Raw genomic sequence first — 17,068 nt, 5'->3', positions numbered from 1 at the left:
CAGAGGTGCTACCTCAGGCAAGAGATCCACTTCTCATGTAATTTATTTTAGCAGAAGAGTGATTTTTCTTAAACATAAAAACATCAAAATATTGAGGGAAAATATGAGATGCTGCTTTATTTGACTTATAGGCTAGGAAGAAGCTGGAGGGATGGCTCAGCTCAGTTAGGGGCACTGGATGCTCTTCCAGGTTTAGTTCCCAGAACCCATGTGATAACTTATAGCCATTCTGTTCCAAGAGATCTAATGCCCTCCTGGCCTCTGGGGGGAACCAGACACTCATGATATACATACAGGCAAAACACCCATATACATAGAAGTTTAGGTTTTTTTTTTTTTGTTTTGTTTTTTGTTTTTTTTTAAGTATAGGCTAGGAACCCAACGTCAGATTTACGGAGACCCTAATCTAGGACTCCAGGGAGCATCCTAGAGCCTCAACCACCTGACCTGACACCATAAATCAACATACTCCACATTCCAATCTTGAATGTCAGTCAGTCCCAGAGACATGGCTGGTGTCACCTCATTCACCTTGACTTGCAGGGAAATTCCGAATATGAATGACCTGAAGCCGCTAAGTTCAGACTCCAAACTCCTAAGATCACAGATTCCAAAGTAAACATGGGAGGCCCAAGCCCAGTTCTCTACCCATGATCACTGTTCATTTAAGAGACAAAATGCTGGCAATTCTTCATTCCTGACTGTGTGCCTCATCTGCCTTAACTCTACTTACCCATCTGCACCTAGTTGTGTATTGACTCAGCTTGGACAATACAAAACTGAAAAACAAAACACAATCTTGTGGCTGGAGAGATGACTCAGTGAAGGGCTTGCTGTTCATGGAGAGGCCCTAGGTTCAGCTCCTGGCATCCACATGGTGGCTCATATCCGCAATACCAGTTCCAGAGAATCTTCTGAAGTACAGTACACCAAAGTGCCCGGCATGGAGGTGATACACATGAATGCACACAGGTAACACATGTTCACCTCTCTTCGATACTAACATGCCAGAAGGGTTACGTGGGGTCCAGAGGCGGAGAATCCAGAAGGAATACATGGCCTTGTAAGAAAAAGCTAGAGTTCACATTGCCTCAGGAAGATGACAGAAGTGTCTGCAAGCCTGGAAACCGATCCTTAGACAAAGGATCTGCCCCTCCACATTGGACTCGGCCTAAAGATGTTGTCTAAACAGCCTTATTTGTTACAGCAGCCCAATCGGGAATGGGTTAAATAAAGCACATGCCAGCATTCTTCCCAACAAACAGCACTGGCCACATAGAAGGGAGTGCACCACACAAGAGACAGTCCCCTGAGAAGGGAGAACACATGTCATTAGCTGACCAAGATACCAAGTACCCCACTGGACTTGATCTTCAGATGGTCCCAACATTTCAGTCATTTCTAACTTTTGTGCTAAAGACACTAACTGGGACAGAACACAAGCAAAATGATACTGGAGGGGAAAATGTCTCCTATATACACACAGAACACTTATGTTTGTGAGTCTACTAGGGTACCAGTGACTGCATCCATGAGCCTCTTAATGTTTTCTAGACACTCCGAGACAGAGCAAGCCCCAGATGTGTAAGAAGTATGTGCTCTGGCTAGATTCGTCATGAGTACAACAGAGGACACAATCACTCCAAACACATCACACAGAGAACAAACTCTGGCATCCCTCTGGTTGTTGACTTGTTTCCACAATGCAAAGGAGCCATGGTTCTATGTCTTAACGGGAAGTAGAATAGGACTTAGGCAGGCAGTTAATGATGGAAACACTGCCATTTCACAAAAGGAGCTTGAGAAAAAAAGGTTCCACCCCACTGCAAGCCCTGCCCTGTAGAGTCCAGCCCACAGGACCAAAAATTCAGCGGACTTCCCATTGCTAGCAACCTCTTCTCCATTTCCACCAGGAGCTGAGGGTAGCATCAGAAACATTCAAAAGAAAAACTTGGCCTTGACATGACCCACAGGATCAGAGGGAGCAAAAGTGAAAAGTCAGGTCCTCTCAAGCTAATCAGCAGCTGCATTAGCCCACCACAGCCAGTGTGGCAGCTGAATTCAGAGGCTGAATCATAGGCTTGTAGGATTGAGGGCTCTTCTGGAAAAGGTGTCTCAATCACCAGGCAGTGACTTTAATCCCAGCACCATGGGAGTAGAGGCAGGCTCTGTGAAGTCAAGGCCAATAGAGACAGCCAGGACAGCCAGAGCCACACAGAGGAACCCTGTCTCAAAAAAATCAAGTGTCTCCAAATCAAGAAACACACACAGCTTTAAACCAACTTTGTGATCTTTATTGACGGGTGACAACTTTATACTCCTAGGAATCACTACACTGTGTACAATTAGGGACACGGCATCAGAAGGGCGCGGACAGGAGTTTACACAGCAGACATTGGGAAATGTCAATCTTCATTATTTTGCCCACTTTTCTTGATGTGTACACAGAGCATGAATGCGATTTGAAATCTTTCCATGGTAATAAAGTTACAATCACCCACCTCTATAGCCTGACGTCTGCACCCCAAATGTCTGACCTGCAGTGTATACGTCAGCAGTTATTATCTCACAATTGTTAAAATGTGTTTCCGTCTAGGAACCAGCGACATGTTTTGTGTATTTATATCCTTTTGAAGTAAGAACTCTCTCATCTCTGATAACTGGCTCATTTTTATCGTTTATCAAAAACTAAAGGGTAAGGGAGGAAAGTGTGATGAATTAAAAAAATTATTTTTTAAGGATAGATAAAATTCATTTTCACAAATTTACAAGAGCTGCTGGTGCGGGACTTATTCCACTATGCAATCAGACTGGGACACAGTACAAGCCACCTCCTCCATTAAGGAGCCAGCAGTTCTTCAGAAGCGCTGTGTCTTGTGTATTTCCTCAACCAAGCGACTGTCTCTGAAAGTTTAGAGTCAGCATGAGCTGCGCTGTGCAGACCCCCCCCCCCCCAAGACATCTCCTTTCATTCAAGCCCACTGTCACAGAGGAAGAGTTTCTCTCTAAAGAGCCACTAGAGTGGTGGGAAGTTAGTAAGTTGGGAATTGTAGGAAGCAGCGTCAGGCACACACACAGGCACACGGACACGGCTACAGCAGGTCCACACGGCGGTAATACAGGAGGTAGGCTGTGCGGTCAGCAGTTGGCTTCACCACCTGGTACTGGTTAATAACTTTGACCGTTTGGTCATCAATTCGCAGCCAGCCATTAAGCCCAATCTGGAAGACATCCGTAGTATAGTGGCCGCCCGTGGCACTGTTGCCATGATGGTACACCACTGGAAGACAACACAAGGCAGGCAACCCGTGAGAAAAGTCCCTCACCCCGACTGACACAGATCACAACCTAATCCCTCCAAAAAAAAAGGGGGGGGGGGAGGGAGGGAGGGCTCCACTGGAGCCCACAGGCCACTGACTCAGGGAGACACTCATACATTTTGAGAGCCCTCCCTCATGTCAGACCCCACTGCTTTCTAGACACCCAAGCTCTCCCAGGCTCCTGTCTCTATGATAGTGCACTCCAGCAGAATGTTGCCTAGGGACCATACAGGCTCTCTGCTTGCTGTGTTTATGAGTTAGCAGTGGGCAAGCATACTCACCTGCAAACAGCCTATAGGTTCTGTGGCATTTAAAATTCTTATTTTTGACTCCTGGAGAAAGAAGTTCTGAAAAACAAAACAGCAACAGTTCAACAAAATCTCCACAGAACAGCAGCACTGACTGGTGACAGCTCTACCTAACAACACCCACCCCACTTCAAGGATCAGAGCAGGGATGGACAGGTCCTGGCCCAGAGCTGTGTCAGGACTGTACCTGAAGGTGCCATTGACAGCCAAGGGGCAGGGGTAACTGCACACCCAGTTCGTGGACCAGGAAACAGGAATCCAGATATGCAGTCCTGGGGACAGAGTACTCTCTACTTGAGAGGACTTCTCTCCAAGATTAGGAGGAAGACTCCACTGTCCTGCTCCCCAGACCCATGCATTCTGTAGACTGCCTGGGCTTGCAATATTCCTAGTCAGGCTTTGGCACAACTATGAAGTTTGTGCCTGGGTTTGATTCCCAGCACCCACATGGCAGCTGATAGCTATCTGTAACTCCAACCCCAGGGGATCCAATACCCTCTTCTGGCCTCCACCTGTACCAGGCATGCTCGTGGTGCATAATGATACATGTAGGCAAAATATAAATCAAATTAAAAAATAAGAAAACCACTAATGAAAATGTTTGTATAAGTTCCACAAATGCAAATAAACTTAAAGCAAAGAGTCCTGACTTGGTGTCACACTGAGTGGACCTTCAGGGTCACTGCAGCAAGCACAGGGCTTGGCATTACCTCTGCTGATCTCCAAGTCCACAGGATAATCAATGTTCTTGACTAGCTTCTGACACCCACCCGTCTTCTCATAGACAAAGCGCTTCAGGTGCAACACGAGGACAGGAGGGAGCTTCTCCAGAGTCACTCTGCGACTGACTTCAACCTGCAACACAATATGCCAGGGTTCACAGGTCTGCCCGGCTGCAGCAGCACCCTCTATGGGGTTTCACAGCTGCTTCCCAGCCACACCCACACCCGTACAGACACACCTGCAAAGGATCCTCAAGTTTGAAGCCCATCTGTGGCCTCCAAGTGAAGACCAATCAGCTGAGAACACAAGCAAGCTGAGGAGAGGCTGGAACTGGGAGGCACTAGCCTGTCTTTTCACTCATTCACAAATCTATCTAGTATCTTTCTTCAGACAAACACTGAGTAACCCTAAAGCCATCTGTCCCTGTCACTGTCTGGCTGGTTCTGTCATCATGCCATCATGCTTTCACAGGTCTCCTGAATCTTTTCACTTAAACTTAATGCACTGAGTTATTCCCATGTGAGCACATCATGCCCTGCTGACCAAACAATGTGTCCTCATGGATGCAGCACTGCTTTGCCCACCTAGTACTGTTCCCAGCCTCTTTGCCTGGTGTCGGGCTTTATATTTTCTCCATTAAATCTATCTTCAGCTGGTCATTCCTTTCCTTGAACCTCCACTAGTTACTTAAACACAGCAAGAATGTGAAGTAATAATCCGAAAAACAGCAATACCAGCAGCCCACCAGAGGCTGATCTGGCAGGAGCTGGGGGAAGGAAGCTGGGCCTCCCAGATGTCTGCTTGTCTCTCCCCAGGTGAGAAACCTAGCAAACACCTCACACCGACCTGTGAGCTAACAAAGGGGTAGAAAGCTGAGAGGGGCACAAACCAACAGTTTAACCTACAGATGTTAAATTTCAGATTCATTCCAGGTACTTGATGCCATGTTTTCACCTTTTAACCTCCAGCCCATTGTCCAGGTGGTGGTGGTGCCCTCCTTTAATCCTAGCATTCAGGAGGCAGAGGCAGGTGAATCTGAGTTTAAGGCCAGTCAGGTCTACCCAATTAGTTCCAGGGCAACCAGAGCTACAGAGAAATCCTGTCTCAGAAACCGAAGCCAAACAAACAAACAATAAAATTTTTTTTCTAACGAAAAAATTAAAAAAAAAAAAATTCTCTCATATAACACATCCTGACCACAGCTGCACCTCCTTCTACTCCCCCGCTCCCATCCACTCCCAACCATGTCTCCCCCCAAAAAGAGCAGGCCTCCCAGGGACATCAACCAAACACAGTACAAGATAAAATAAGACCAGGCGCACACCCGTATCAAGGCTGGGTGAAACAACCAAGCAGGAGAAAAAGGTCCCAAAAGCACACAAGAGTCAGAGACACCCCATTCTCACTGCCAGGTGTTGTGGAATATTTGTTTAACTATGCAAAGATGCATTGCTGGTTTTACCTTAACTGCCTAAGGCAACTGACTGGTCTAGGAAAAAGTTGATTGGCAAATAGCAAGGGAGGAGGTATAGGCGGGACATTTCTGGGCAGGGAGAGGAATTTAGGCTGGGGGGTGGAAGGAAGAAAGAAAAAGCTGCCAGGGATATGCCAAGCATATACCTATGAATGAAAGGAAGGTAAAAAGTCCCAATGCAAAAGGTAGACGAATAGAAACAGGTTAAATTAAAAGAACTAATGAGAGAAGCCGAAGCTTGTTTTGTTTCGAGACAGGGTTTTGCTGTGTAGCCTTGGCTGTCTTGCAACCCAGTCTGTAGACCAGACTCAAAACTCACCTGCCCGCCTCTGCCTCCTGAATGCTGGAAATGAAAAAGAAAGACCACAAAGGGATCTTTTTCTGGTAGGCCTCCCAACAGGACACAGGACCATGCGGCTGGCTTAGCAGAGTCACAGCCTCTATATAGACTGAGCGGAGCTGGCACAGCCAGACACAACTTAACCACCAGCTTCCCCAACATGATGTCTCTACTGCCCTCTTCGGCATGAAGATCATCAGCCAGGCACTTCTTACTCAGGCAAAGACCAGGTTTCCTTCTCTGGTTCTTGGTATTTAAAAATTTTAAACAAAACCATCCACCAGAAACAAGTCAGACAACATTGTGGAGTCCTAGACCTTTCTTCTGCAGATCCCCAGAGTGTGGCTTGGCTGACTAGAGCAGGAGGCCTCAGAGGCGGTTGAAGTTCTCTTCACCCTACTCAGTGCACAAGTCATAAGAGGACATTTCTATAGGGCCACAGAAAAATACCACCCTAACTAGCCAAACAGCCTTGTGACCTCAATGACTCAGACTACAAAAGACATGATAGAGAAGATGGGATCCAATGCAGACCAAAACAACAGGTACACCAAGAGCCAGATAACAGTACCTTTCTTGACCAAGGTACAACCCCAATCACTGTTGAGGATGGAAAGACTTGTCTAATCACATCAAGGAGCAGCATGCATCTGAACAGTTTAATTGTCAGTGTGTCCCTGGTGACCTATGATAAAATACAACTCAGATGTACCCAGAACCCTCTTTGCACCCCAACTCAGCCTCTGCTGGAGGTAGGCTGACTTCAGAATACCAGGATGAGACAGACTGCCAGAAAATGAAATGCAGAGCAGGGACAAGGACAGAAAGGAGATGTTTCCTCAGGCCACAAGAGTAAAGGTGAAGCAACAGTAGGATAATCTGCTTCTCCCACTCCATCCTGAACTTCAGACTTCTCAGTAAGTTACTAACTGGTGTGAGAAACAGCTTCCCACATCCCTAATTCTGTTCTGTTCAAGCATCTAGAGGACCTCCACACAGGTTCCTGGCCAGCTGTGAACATACCTCCTGTTTGGTTTTGGTGGTGTAACCTTGGACAGACTCTCTTGCCACCAAGCTTTCCAATGCATCCTGGACTGTGCGTATCTTGTCAGACTGAATATCCAACTGCAACGTGAAAAACGGCTGCAAAGTGGCAGATTCTTTGGAACTCTGCTGGTAAACCACAGATCTAAGAATTGGAATTAAAAACAAGATGTTAAGAGGCCACTCTTAAGATTAACCAACAGAAAAGGGATAAACATTCAAAGTAAGTTTATTCAATATCACTTCCTGAAGACCAGAGAGCAGAAAAGTAAAAAACACACTGAATTTAAAAATAACTCTAATGATTACCACCTTCTGCTACTAGCTCTACTCGGATGTTTCAGTTTCCATATTCTTATCTTGCAAACCTGAATACTGTGTGGCACCAGTTAACAAATGTGACCACCCAAAGGGTTTTAAAAAAGCACAACAGCCTGTTCTAATGAAATAGAGGAAATTCCCACCGAAACAGGTCTTTTAATGCTGCTTTTGTTCTATAAAAAACAACATGAGAAGGAAGGGGAACACGATGAGGATAATAAAAATCCTGTTAGCAATCCAGGAAGAAAGGCAACCAGCCTTGTGGGTAGGACACCAACTAAACCATGTTTCGGTTTTTTTTTTGTTTTTTTTTTTTTTTTTGGAAGTTCTTCAGAGTAATAACTGTAACCTCATCCAGGAAACATTCTGATATTCAACAAAGAATCTTGTTTGTGCATCCTGGTGTCCTAGTCTACGAGCAGAGTAAAGTTGGGGCAGACACCATGAGAACCAGCGGAAAGCAATTCTGTGGAGGCCTAATCCTCCAATTTTATTCCTGAGTGTGAAGGCAATGACTGGTACTCCTTTAAAAACAATCAAAGTAAAGCTGGACAGCGGTGTGCACACCTTGGGAGGCATAGGCAGGAGCATTTGAGTTCAAGGCCAGGACAGCTAAGGCCACAAAGAGAAACCCTGTCTTGGAAAAACCAAAAGAAAGTGCAAAAAATCAAGACCCTCTTGACTCCAAAGTCCTGCATTTATCAGAGAAGGACAAAGAAGTGTTTTCTTTCAGGAACCCATAAGCCTAAGAATGAGTCTCTCAGTCAGTATAAAGATTATTCTGTCTTAAAGGCAGTTCCCAGGTCAACAGAAATCCTTACCAGCCAGGCACTTGCAAGTAGGAGGACTGCCATGAGTCTGAGACCAACATGGGCACCTACCTTCAGAGGACAACAAAAACAGAGTTTCCTTGTCTAGGCCTAGGGATGTGGCAAGGGATGGAAGGGCCTTGCTGGTATATAAGATTCCCTGGGTTTTATCCTCAGAGCTCCCTAAGCCAGGTTAGACTGCACATCCCTGTAATCCCAGCACTTGGTAGGGATTTAGGAAGAGCAAGAATGAGCAACTCAGTCATCCTTGGCCGGGGCTACACCTACACAGTGAGTTCAAGTCCAGGCCAGCATACATAAGACCCTGACTAAAGTAATAATCAGTAACAACAATTCCTTATCTGTTTTACTGTTTTTATAGAAAAGGTGAACTTCAACATAAAGACTTCCTCCCACCCATGGAGGCCAGGGACCCTACCGAGGCTGGGGAGAGCAGCTATGACAGCAATCTCTTCAATGGGAGCCTGATTTTCCCCACTGCTACTCTTAGGTACATCTGGGATCTGCTGTGCTGGCTGTGGCCCTACAGTTCTTATTGGCCCTAGTGCAAAGGATGTGTTCTCACTATCTGCTCATCGCCCTCTGAAGCATGCTCAACAGTCCTAATTCTAAAGCTGCAGCAATCTTTTTTAGTATTGCTCACCAATTTGGCCTTTTGCTACCCCTGCCACCATGGCTCATCTCAGGGTTGGGACGTGTCTGCTAAAACATGTCACAGTGATAATGGGTATGGCCTGGCAATCTCCAGACCACACCTGATAGTATGGTTCCACAAAGACTCCAGAACCCCAGAGGAGAAGGGGGCCTGTGCAATGTTACAGGGCAGCTCAACTGGTACCTAAACCCTCTTCATGGGAAACACAGAAGGAGAAAGAAACTTCTGAGGCAGGGAGAGAAGCCATCCTGTTTAAAGCTGCTCAATCTGTTGCTGAGCAGACAGAGTTCGCTCTGGATGCCTGAGAAGCGAGCTGTCATTTAAATACAGCACCCAGGAGATGCCAAACACTGATTGAAAGACTGGTATAGATCTGGGTCGTATCCTATGTGCCAATGTCTCACTCTACTCACTTCACTTTCTAGCTCAGAGGTTCTGGTATCTAAATGCATCTAGTCCATTCATAATTCGTTCAAAGATAAACTACCTGTGTCCATCCAAAAGCAAATGGGTAACACCACCATGGTGGCTACACTCAAAGGAGTATTACTCAGCCTTGGAAAAGGAGACCATGACATTTGCTAGAACATGATGGATGGATTTGGAAAACATACTAAATAACTGAGCTGGTCACAGAAGGAAAACCTTAAGGGAAAAACCTTAAGGAATAAAAAGGAAAGTTAATCACAAAGACCCATCACCATGGCAAAGTGGTGGAATAAAACAGGAAGAGATAAAGATCAGAAGACACAAAGCATCAGACCTGCAGTAACAGATAAGTATAGGCCTAACAGTTCGTGTCATGGACTTACACTAAATAAGCAGAACATGGCTATTCTTATCCAAAAGGGGAGGGGAACTAAGGAAGGTAGTGGGATGTGCTGACCAGTTAGTTCTCTGAGGCCACCACTCCACAACATCATGCTATAGGCTTTAAACATAAGCAATACATTTCTTAAAATATAGCCAATACAATGCCTCCACTCAGAAATGAGTTTCTTTCACCAAAACAAAAAAGTCAGATGACTTTCTGACTGTCAACAATGGTGAGAGATGGGAGAGCTCACAGGAGCACTAGGGCACACTGAGGCACAGAGCCCCGGTAGCAGGGTGTTAGGAAGAGCAATTGAAAAGCAGGCAAAGCAGATGGCAGGAAGCTTCCAGACACCTCACAACCCCCTTCTGATAACATGGAAAAGCATAAACCTGATATGTCCCCCGAAAATGCCGGTGATAGGTGTTTGAACGAAATCAGCCTGCCGGGTGACGGACGTCTTATTCCTGGGCCCCACTTGCTCCCACTCGTCCTCACTCCCTTCGCCTGTGTCTTCCTGCTCTTCATCTTCAATCAAGTGGCTTCTGGGCCCATTGGAAACAGTAAGTTCTGAAAAGGAAAGGGTCTGCTTAGAACAAAAATCCAAGCAAACAGATTCTTCAAGAACAGTCTAAAAAAGTGGTTCTCAACCGTCCTAATACTGCCATCCTTTAATACAGTTCCTTGAATTGTGGGACCCTCCAACCATAAAACAATTTGTTAATTCATAACTGTAATGCCACTATTATGAATTGTAATGTAAATATGTTTTCTGATGGTCTTAGGCAAACCCTGTGAAAAGGTAGGTCAAACCTACAAGTTAAGAACCACTGGAATAAAATTTGTTAGGGTCAGGTGAAAGGGGGCTCATCAGGTGAAATCACATGCCCTAGTTCCTGGTACCACTTGATGAAGACAACTAACTCCTACAAATTATCCTGACCTCCACATTGCCATAGAATTCTAGTGTGCAATCGCACATGCACAAACCCACAACCACCCCTACACCTACACCCACACACACACCCACACACACACGAACCAAACAGCAGCAAAAAAGCAGGTGTGCCAACTACTTTAAAGACTAGCAGTAGTGGCATATGCCTTTAATACCAGCACTTGGGAGATAGAGGCCAGCCTAGTCAACAGAGTTCCAGATCAGCCAGAACTGAAGTGGGGGGGGATAGAGAGGGAGAGATATGGGGTGGGGGAGATAACAACAACAAAAAAGAGGCATTCTTTGGAAAACTGAAGAAATTTGAAAACCCCCTTTAATCGTGCAATTACAGCAGCTATGGCAATTTAGCATGGGGCTTCTTCCTCAGAGGTTGCTTTTAGCACCTAGCGGCAACTATTTCCTCCAACTTCCCATCATTAAGGAGAAAGGCAGGCGCCAAGGTCCTGCAGCTCCTTGTTCTGCTTCTCTGCACTTCAGGTGTCATGTGAATGGGTAAGGTACCTGCAGGCTTACAGAGCTGAACACTTAGTTTTTGGCGGGTGACACTGTTTGGAAAGAATTGGAACCTTTAGGCAGTAGAGCCTTTCTATAGAAGTACATTACAAGCGCTAGGCTTTGAGGTCTAGTCTTGCTCTATGTTTTGCTCCCTGTGTGTAGATGGAGTGTCATCTAGCTTGCCATTATGCCTTTCCACTGCGATGGACTCTACCCCTCTAGAACTGGAAGCCAAAGTAAACCCTTTAGTTCCACTGCTCTGGGACCATGTTTTACATAGCAAAAGAACAGTAACTAAGGCCTCAATCTCTTTGGAGTAAGAATTAAAGCAAAACAGCATGGAGCTGGATAAAATCCAGTTATCCAAACCTAACTTTCTCATTGCTATACTAAATAAAAGTAATGAAAAAGAACCACTGTTCTGACAGTGTTATAACACTGTTCTCACCACTGGTGTGTGTGAGAGAGAACATGGACATGCAATCTTCCTTTATAACAGATCTCAGGCATTCTCACTCAAGAACCTACTTTCGTGAGTGGGGGAGAGGAGCTTCTTCAGGCTCAGCATTTCCTCATGAAGTCCATTCAGAATGAAGCCTAGGTATTCCTCAGCGTCTTCCTGTCGGCCCTGAGGAGGTCAGACAAGGTCACATTAATTCTCACTGACTGCAGTGAGACCTACAAGACTCACAGCACCTTGATGGAGCTACTTCTGATGATACCTTCCAGACTGGTGCATGTGCAAATCCCAAGAGCTGTTTTGTTTTGTAACTCAATTTCCAGACATACATATTACTTTATAGTGTTAAAAAAATAGCCAGGCATTGGTGGCGCATGCCTTTAATCCCAGCACAGGCAGAGGGACCAGCCTGGTCTACAAGAGCTAGTTCCAGGACAGCCTCCAAAGCCACAGAGAAACCCTGTCTCTAAGAACAAAACAAAAAATAAAATAAAATAAAATAAAATAATAGCCAGGCTTGGTGGTGCACACATTTAACCTCAGCAGTTAAGAGGCAGAAGAAAGTGATCTCCAAGTTCAAGGTCAGTCAGGTTTAGAGAGTGAATTCCAGGTCAGCCAGGGCTATACACAGAGAAAGCCTGTCTCATCAATATACTAAATAAAGGTAGTGAAAAATAATCACTGTTGACAGACATTTAAGTTCTGACCACACCCTATACAAGCAAAGTGCTATTTCCTCCAAGGTATTTGGAATTTTCTGAGCCTGACAGTTCTTGAGGTGTTTCCTCAGAGTCTCTAACAACCACATGGGCCACCATTCAATATTAGAGGAATCCATGAGCACATCGTGGCTGGGAATTAGGGGTGGCACAAATGGGGGTGACTGAGGTTTCTCTCTGTCTACTGCAGTACTATGGCCATAACACCAGTTTCCCCAGCTCCTGCTAGGAAATCAAGCTTCAGGTTTGGTCTTACAGTGCTAGCTCCATTCAACTCCAATGTAACTCCCAAAGTGCTTTCTTCATAAGCATCACTTTGGAATATAACTTAAGAGAGGTTTTGGGGGGAGGGGGAGATGTGGTGGATGGTGTCTCATGCCTTTAATCCCAGCACTTCCCTTTCTGTTGCCTAGGCTGCTTCTAATCCCCACCCTTGGTAGGGCATCCCTAACACCTGAATCCCAAGTAAAGGGAATGTAAGTCCAAGTCAACAAGAAAAGCTGTATCACAGACATTAAAATTTGTGCAGCTGGAGTCTCTTCTGTACACCTGGAAACTCACTATTTAAAGCAATGTAGCTTCTATACTACTTCATTTAAATGTCTAAGCTGACTACTTAAGACAAATGTCTCAATCATTCTCAACAGCTCTCAGGGCCATCTGTAAGGCTTCCTGGCTCCGTTGCTCACTTGCCTGTAGTAACACAATATGCAATATTTAGGAAAAAGCAAGAACCAAGTTGATGGAATAGCTGCTATAGCCTGAGCATGAATAAGAGGGAGGCTGGGCACTCCAACACCAGGAATTTCTACTCTACCCAAGTACAGGGCAGCAATAAGGAAGGGACAAACTCAAAAGTCAGGCTCTGGACATTAACAGCTTGGATTCAAAAGGCTGGCAGAGCAAGTGAGACTCAGTCCTTGTGCCCTTAAATGTGGATGACTGACACACTCATTAAGTGACTCCACTATAAACCTCAGCGCAGGTTTACAAGTTACAGCACAGGACATGTGACACACACAAACAGGAGCAACAACCACTGACAGTGGTTCAGGCTCATCTGCAACTTGCTCTGTAGCACAGGCTGTGCTTGAATTCACAAAGGTCCTCTTGCCTCAGCCTCCACTACAGGAATGTGCCCCCTCCCAGCTACCAGAGAGCACCTCAGACCTTTTCAGACAGGCTCGACTTGATAACTGTCAGGAGTCTGTAAATGTATGTGGGTTCAAAGGCAGCTCCTGGGCGGATATCCCTCACAATTTTATCCCCGAGGGCTGCAAGAGAAACAGACACTCTGGTTACTAAAACTACAGCATAAAGGACAAAAGCACAGTCACCCAAATTTCCACCACCACTCAGGCAGGAAGCTGAGACTGGCACAGGGCAAATACCTAGATTTAAAAAAACATATTCTTCTCAACAAGATATTTACCAAATGCTTGTTCCCTGGCTCCAATGCAAGGTATCACAGCACTCACTCACCTTGGCGGGGTTTGGGAGGTACTGGCATATTAGTAAACTCGTTCATTAGCCGAACACTAAACAGAGAAAAGGAAAGTGAAGCAGAACACATTATGAGAAGGCCTTGGCAAAACAGCACATTAACAAGCAGCTGTGCAGGCATGTCAATTGATGTGACAGTACCCAATGGGTTCTTACATTGAATCTATAAATATTTTGGGAGCATTTTTTAAATGGTATTTTAAGCTGGCAAACAATACAAGATTTTCTACTGAATTTGAAGGGCAGAGAAACACAATGTTCAGTTATACTTCAGGTTAACTTCCGTATAAAATCCCAATAGTAAGTTCCTTTAAAAGAGAATTCCAGAGGCTGAAAAGGCGGCTGGGCAGTCCAGAGCACTTGCTGCTCTTGCAGGGAACCCAGGTTCAGTTCTCAGCACCCATGTGGCAGCTCACAACTGGCTGTAACTCCAGTTCCAGAGAATTCAAAGTCCTCTTTTCACCCCCATGGGCAATGTACACATGTGGTATACTTATACATGCAGGTAAAACACTCATACACATCAATTAAAAGGGGGCAGGAGAATACCCAGCACTTATCTGTAGAAAATCAAGAGTGGAGGACTGAACTCAGTTAGGGAGCCCCTCCTTTGCCAAAGTGTTCCCATCACCACGGGAAAGCCCTCCAACCACTGGCACATGTATGAGCAATTTACTTACAAGCTATCTATCATGGGCGTTGACGTGCAAGGCCTTTGTACTTTTGAGTACAGAGGAATGAACTTCATCAGGTGATACATCGGAGGGCAAGCCACCAATGCCTGCAGGGTCTAAATGTCGCAGTAAGGAAGTGTAAAGGAAATAAACAGACACAGCAAACTTTCTAAATGCATATAAAAATGATTCTGTCCTACTATCTACAATCACTCCAATGAGAACAAACATGCCTGATTCTGTCCTTCACAGGTCAACAGACCAACCTCTTACAGAGGGTGGAAAAGTAGAACTAAAGAATGTGATGTAAGCTGGGCGGTGGTGGCGCACGCCTTTAATCCCAGCACTCGGGAGGTAGAGGCAGGCGGATTTCTGTGACCAGCCTGGTCTACAAGAGCTAGTTCCAGGACAGCCTCAAAAGCCAGAGAAACCCCGTCTCGAAAAAAAACAAAACAAAACAAAACAAAAAAAAAAAAACAAAAAACAAAGCAAAAAAACAAAAAGAATATGATGTAGGCAGAAGCAGACCAAGTGATGGCCCCATCTCTTTGTTCAGGGTCCAGGCCAGCTGTCCTGTGGAAGTTTCACTAAGTCAAATGCACCAGAAAGAAGAGCACCACGGTGGCTAGGCCTGGGGATGGCATCCAGGAAGGATACGGCATTAATGTAGCACCAGTTTCCTTTATTGATCAGCCCGCGAGGTTGCAATGACACTGGTTTATGTATTAGGGTTACAGTCTCCAGCAACTCTGCAAGAGTGAAGAAGCAAATGAAGACATTAACAACTTTCCACCAGCAGCATCAGAATCCATGCAAAGGCATTTCTGAAGTGCTAAGAGATCTCTTCAGGAGAACATGTGTCCTTAGAAAGCCACAATGACCTCTGTGGAGCTCTGTAGACATGAGAACACATCCAACCTGAAGCCAACTATAAATGGCTCCTTTTGGACATTTACTGGGAAACCACATGCTCAGGTTGGTTTCTCTACACTGTCCTTCCAAGGGAGTAAGCTTAGCTCTTAGCACCACTTAGTGGCCTGTTCAATTACTGCAAGCACACAGACACAAATACAAAGCAAAGTTTGAGTGTCTCAAACCTTTCCTCTCTGGCACAATCCTCAGGTGCTCTTTACAGTCAGATATAATAAAAGACATGTCTAGACTGTGCTATTGTTCTCTTGGGGCTGGAGAGATGGCTCGGTGTCCTAGAGCATTTGCTGCTCTCAGAGAACCAAGGTTTGGTTCCAAGCACCCACATCACCATCTTATAGCCATCATTGCCTAGCTTACAACCATCCATAGAATTGAGCAGCTGTAAAAGTGATTCCAGTTGAATCCCAGCCCCTACACCCACTGTTCCTGCTCTGCACCATGCCATGCATGGGGAACCTGTTCGTTCAAGTGACTGCCACAGCCAAAAGTTAGAGAGAAGGCTGTTGAGGCCCTCCTCAGTTACTTTACTGGACTACACTCATTCTAGCCTGATCCACAAGCCTGTAATTGTGGAGAGAGCGGGTTGAGCACTGCTAGCCAAACACTAGAAACTGGCTACAACACCAAGTTCTCCAGAAACTTCTCTTCATTCAAGGCAACTTTGGGAACATGGTCTTGATGCATCTTTCTCATAGAAGTTGGTAGAACTATCCAAAACAATGCTTATGGAATGACTCATAAAATAAACTGGCATTTTGGTAAAACAGCAGACATTAAAAGGTTGAGCAGAGTGCCGCTTTATGTAATCTGTTGACACCAAACTAAATCACTGAATATCCTTTTTATATCTTAAGAAATACAGACCTCTCAAAGACCACCAGCAAGCGGATAGTAGCTAGTACTGAGTTTTCATGGCAGCTCAAGCCTTAAGGGGTTTCCTACATGGTTTGTTTCTAAAAGGCCAACAGCTGCCAAGCCATCCAGGACCTGCCACACCCCAATGACTAACCACACTCCAGCACCTAACCTAGTCATTAATGCCTAGCTACTGTCACACTTCCTTTCTTCACTCTTACTTTGGGCTATCTTGGCTCCTCCCATGTACAACAGCAAACTGACCTAAACTACCAGTAGTAGAAGTTTCTAAGCCACTAAAACAATAGTCTTAGACTGTATTGTCATTACACAGGAACACACCTCAGCTTACAATGGCTGTCCAGCATTGTGAATGAAAAAAGTACCTACCCCACATGGCTGGACAGACTTCAAGACCTCAACTCACCAAGTTCTCTTCCAATGGGATTTAATGTGGGCACTTGGCAGATTTCTATTTGTCTGTAGTTATTTATATTCCTTGAAAGCTGATGCATAAAGATCAAATATGAAATACAACTTTGTGCTCTGGAAGCCTCATAGCTGGGATCTAAAATATGCTCCTCTGAAACCCCAGAAAGACCAGGTGCATTATAAGGGTGCTGTGAGTCTCCTGAGGCTTTA

General features: G+C 45.3%; 1 protein-coding gene across 3 annotated transcripts in view; it reads right to left on the bottom strand.

The window, feature by feature from the left end:
* Positions 1-2,272: 2,272 nt before the first annotated feature.
* Usp10 (ubiquitin specific peptidase 10) overlaps positions 2,273-17,068 on the bottom strand; it is a 43,003-nt gene continuing 28,207 nt past the window's right edge. For 2 of the 3 annotated variants that reach the window (XM_027410743.1, XM_027410742.2), the window contains 10 exons: positions 15,296-15,387; positions 14,645-14,754; positions 13,944-13,999; positions 13,632-13,735; positions 11,811-11,910; positions 10,222-10,399; positions 7,189-7,354; positions 4,339-4,483; positions 3,602-3,667; positions 3,093-3,280 (listed from right to left, as the gene is read on the bottom strand). In XM_027410743.1, the coding sequence (XP_027266544.1) occupies positions 3,093-3,280; positions 3,602-3,667; positions 4,339-4,483; positions 7,189-7,354; positions 10,222-10,399; positions 11,811-11,910; positions 13,632-13,735; positions 13,944-13,999; positions 14,645-14,754; positions 15,296-15,387 (1,205 nt within the window). Of the gene's footprint in view, positions 3,281-3,601; positions 3,668-4,338; positions 4,484-7,188; positions 7,355-10,221; positions 10,400-11,810; positions 11,911-13,631; positions 13,736-13,943; positions 14,000-14,644; positions 14,755-15,295; positions 15,388-17,068 lie in introns of all 3 variants that reach the window. The other variant, XM_027410741.2, reaches the window with a different exon arrangement.

The sequence above is a fragment of the Cricetulus griseus genome, chromosome 3 (genome assembly GCF_003668045.3).
Source record: "Cricetulus griseus strain 17A/GY chromosome 3, alternate assembly CriGri-PICRH-1.0, whole genome shotgun sequence".
NCBI classification, from domain to species: Eukaryota; Metazoa; Chordata; class Mammalia; order Rodentia; family Cricetidae; genus Cricetulus; species Cricetulus griseus.
The sequence above is the reverse complement of the archived record's forward strand: the minus strand, read 5'-3'. Positions and strand labels throughout refer to the sequence as shown.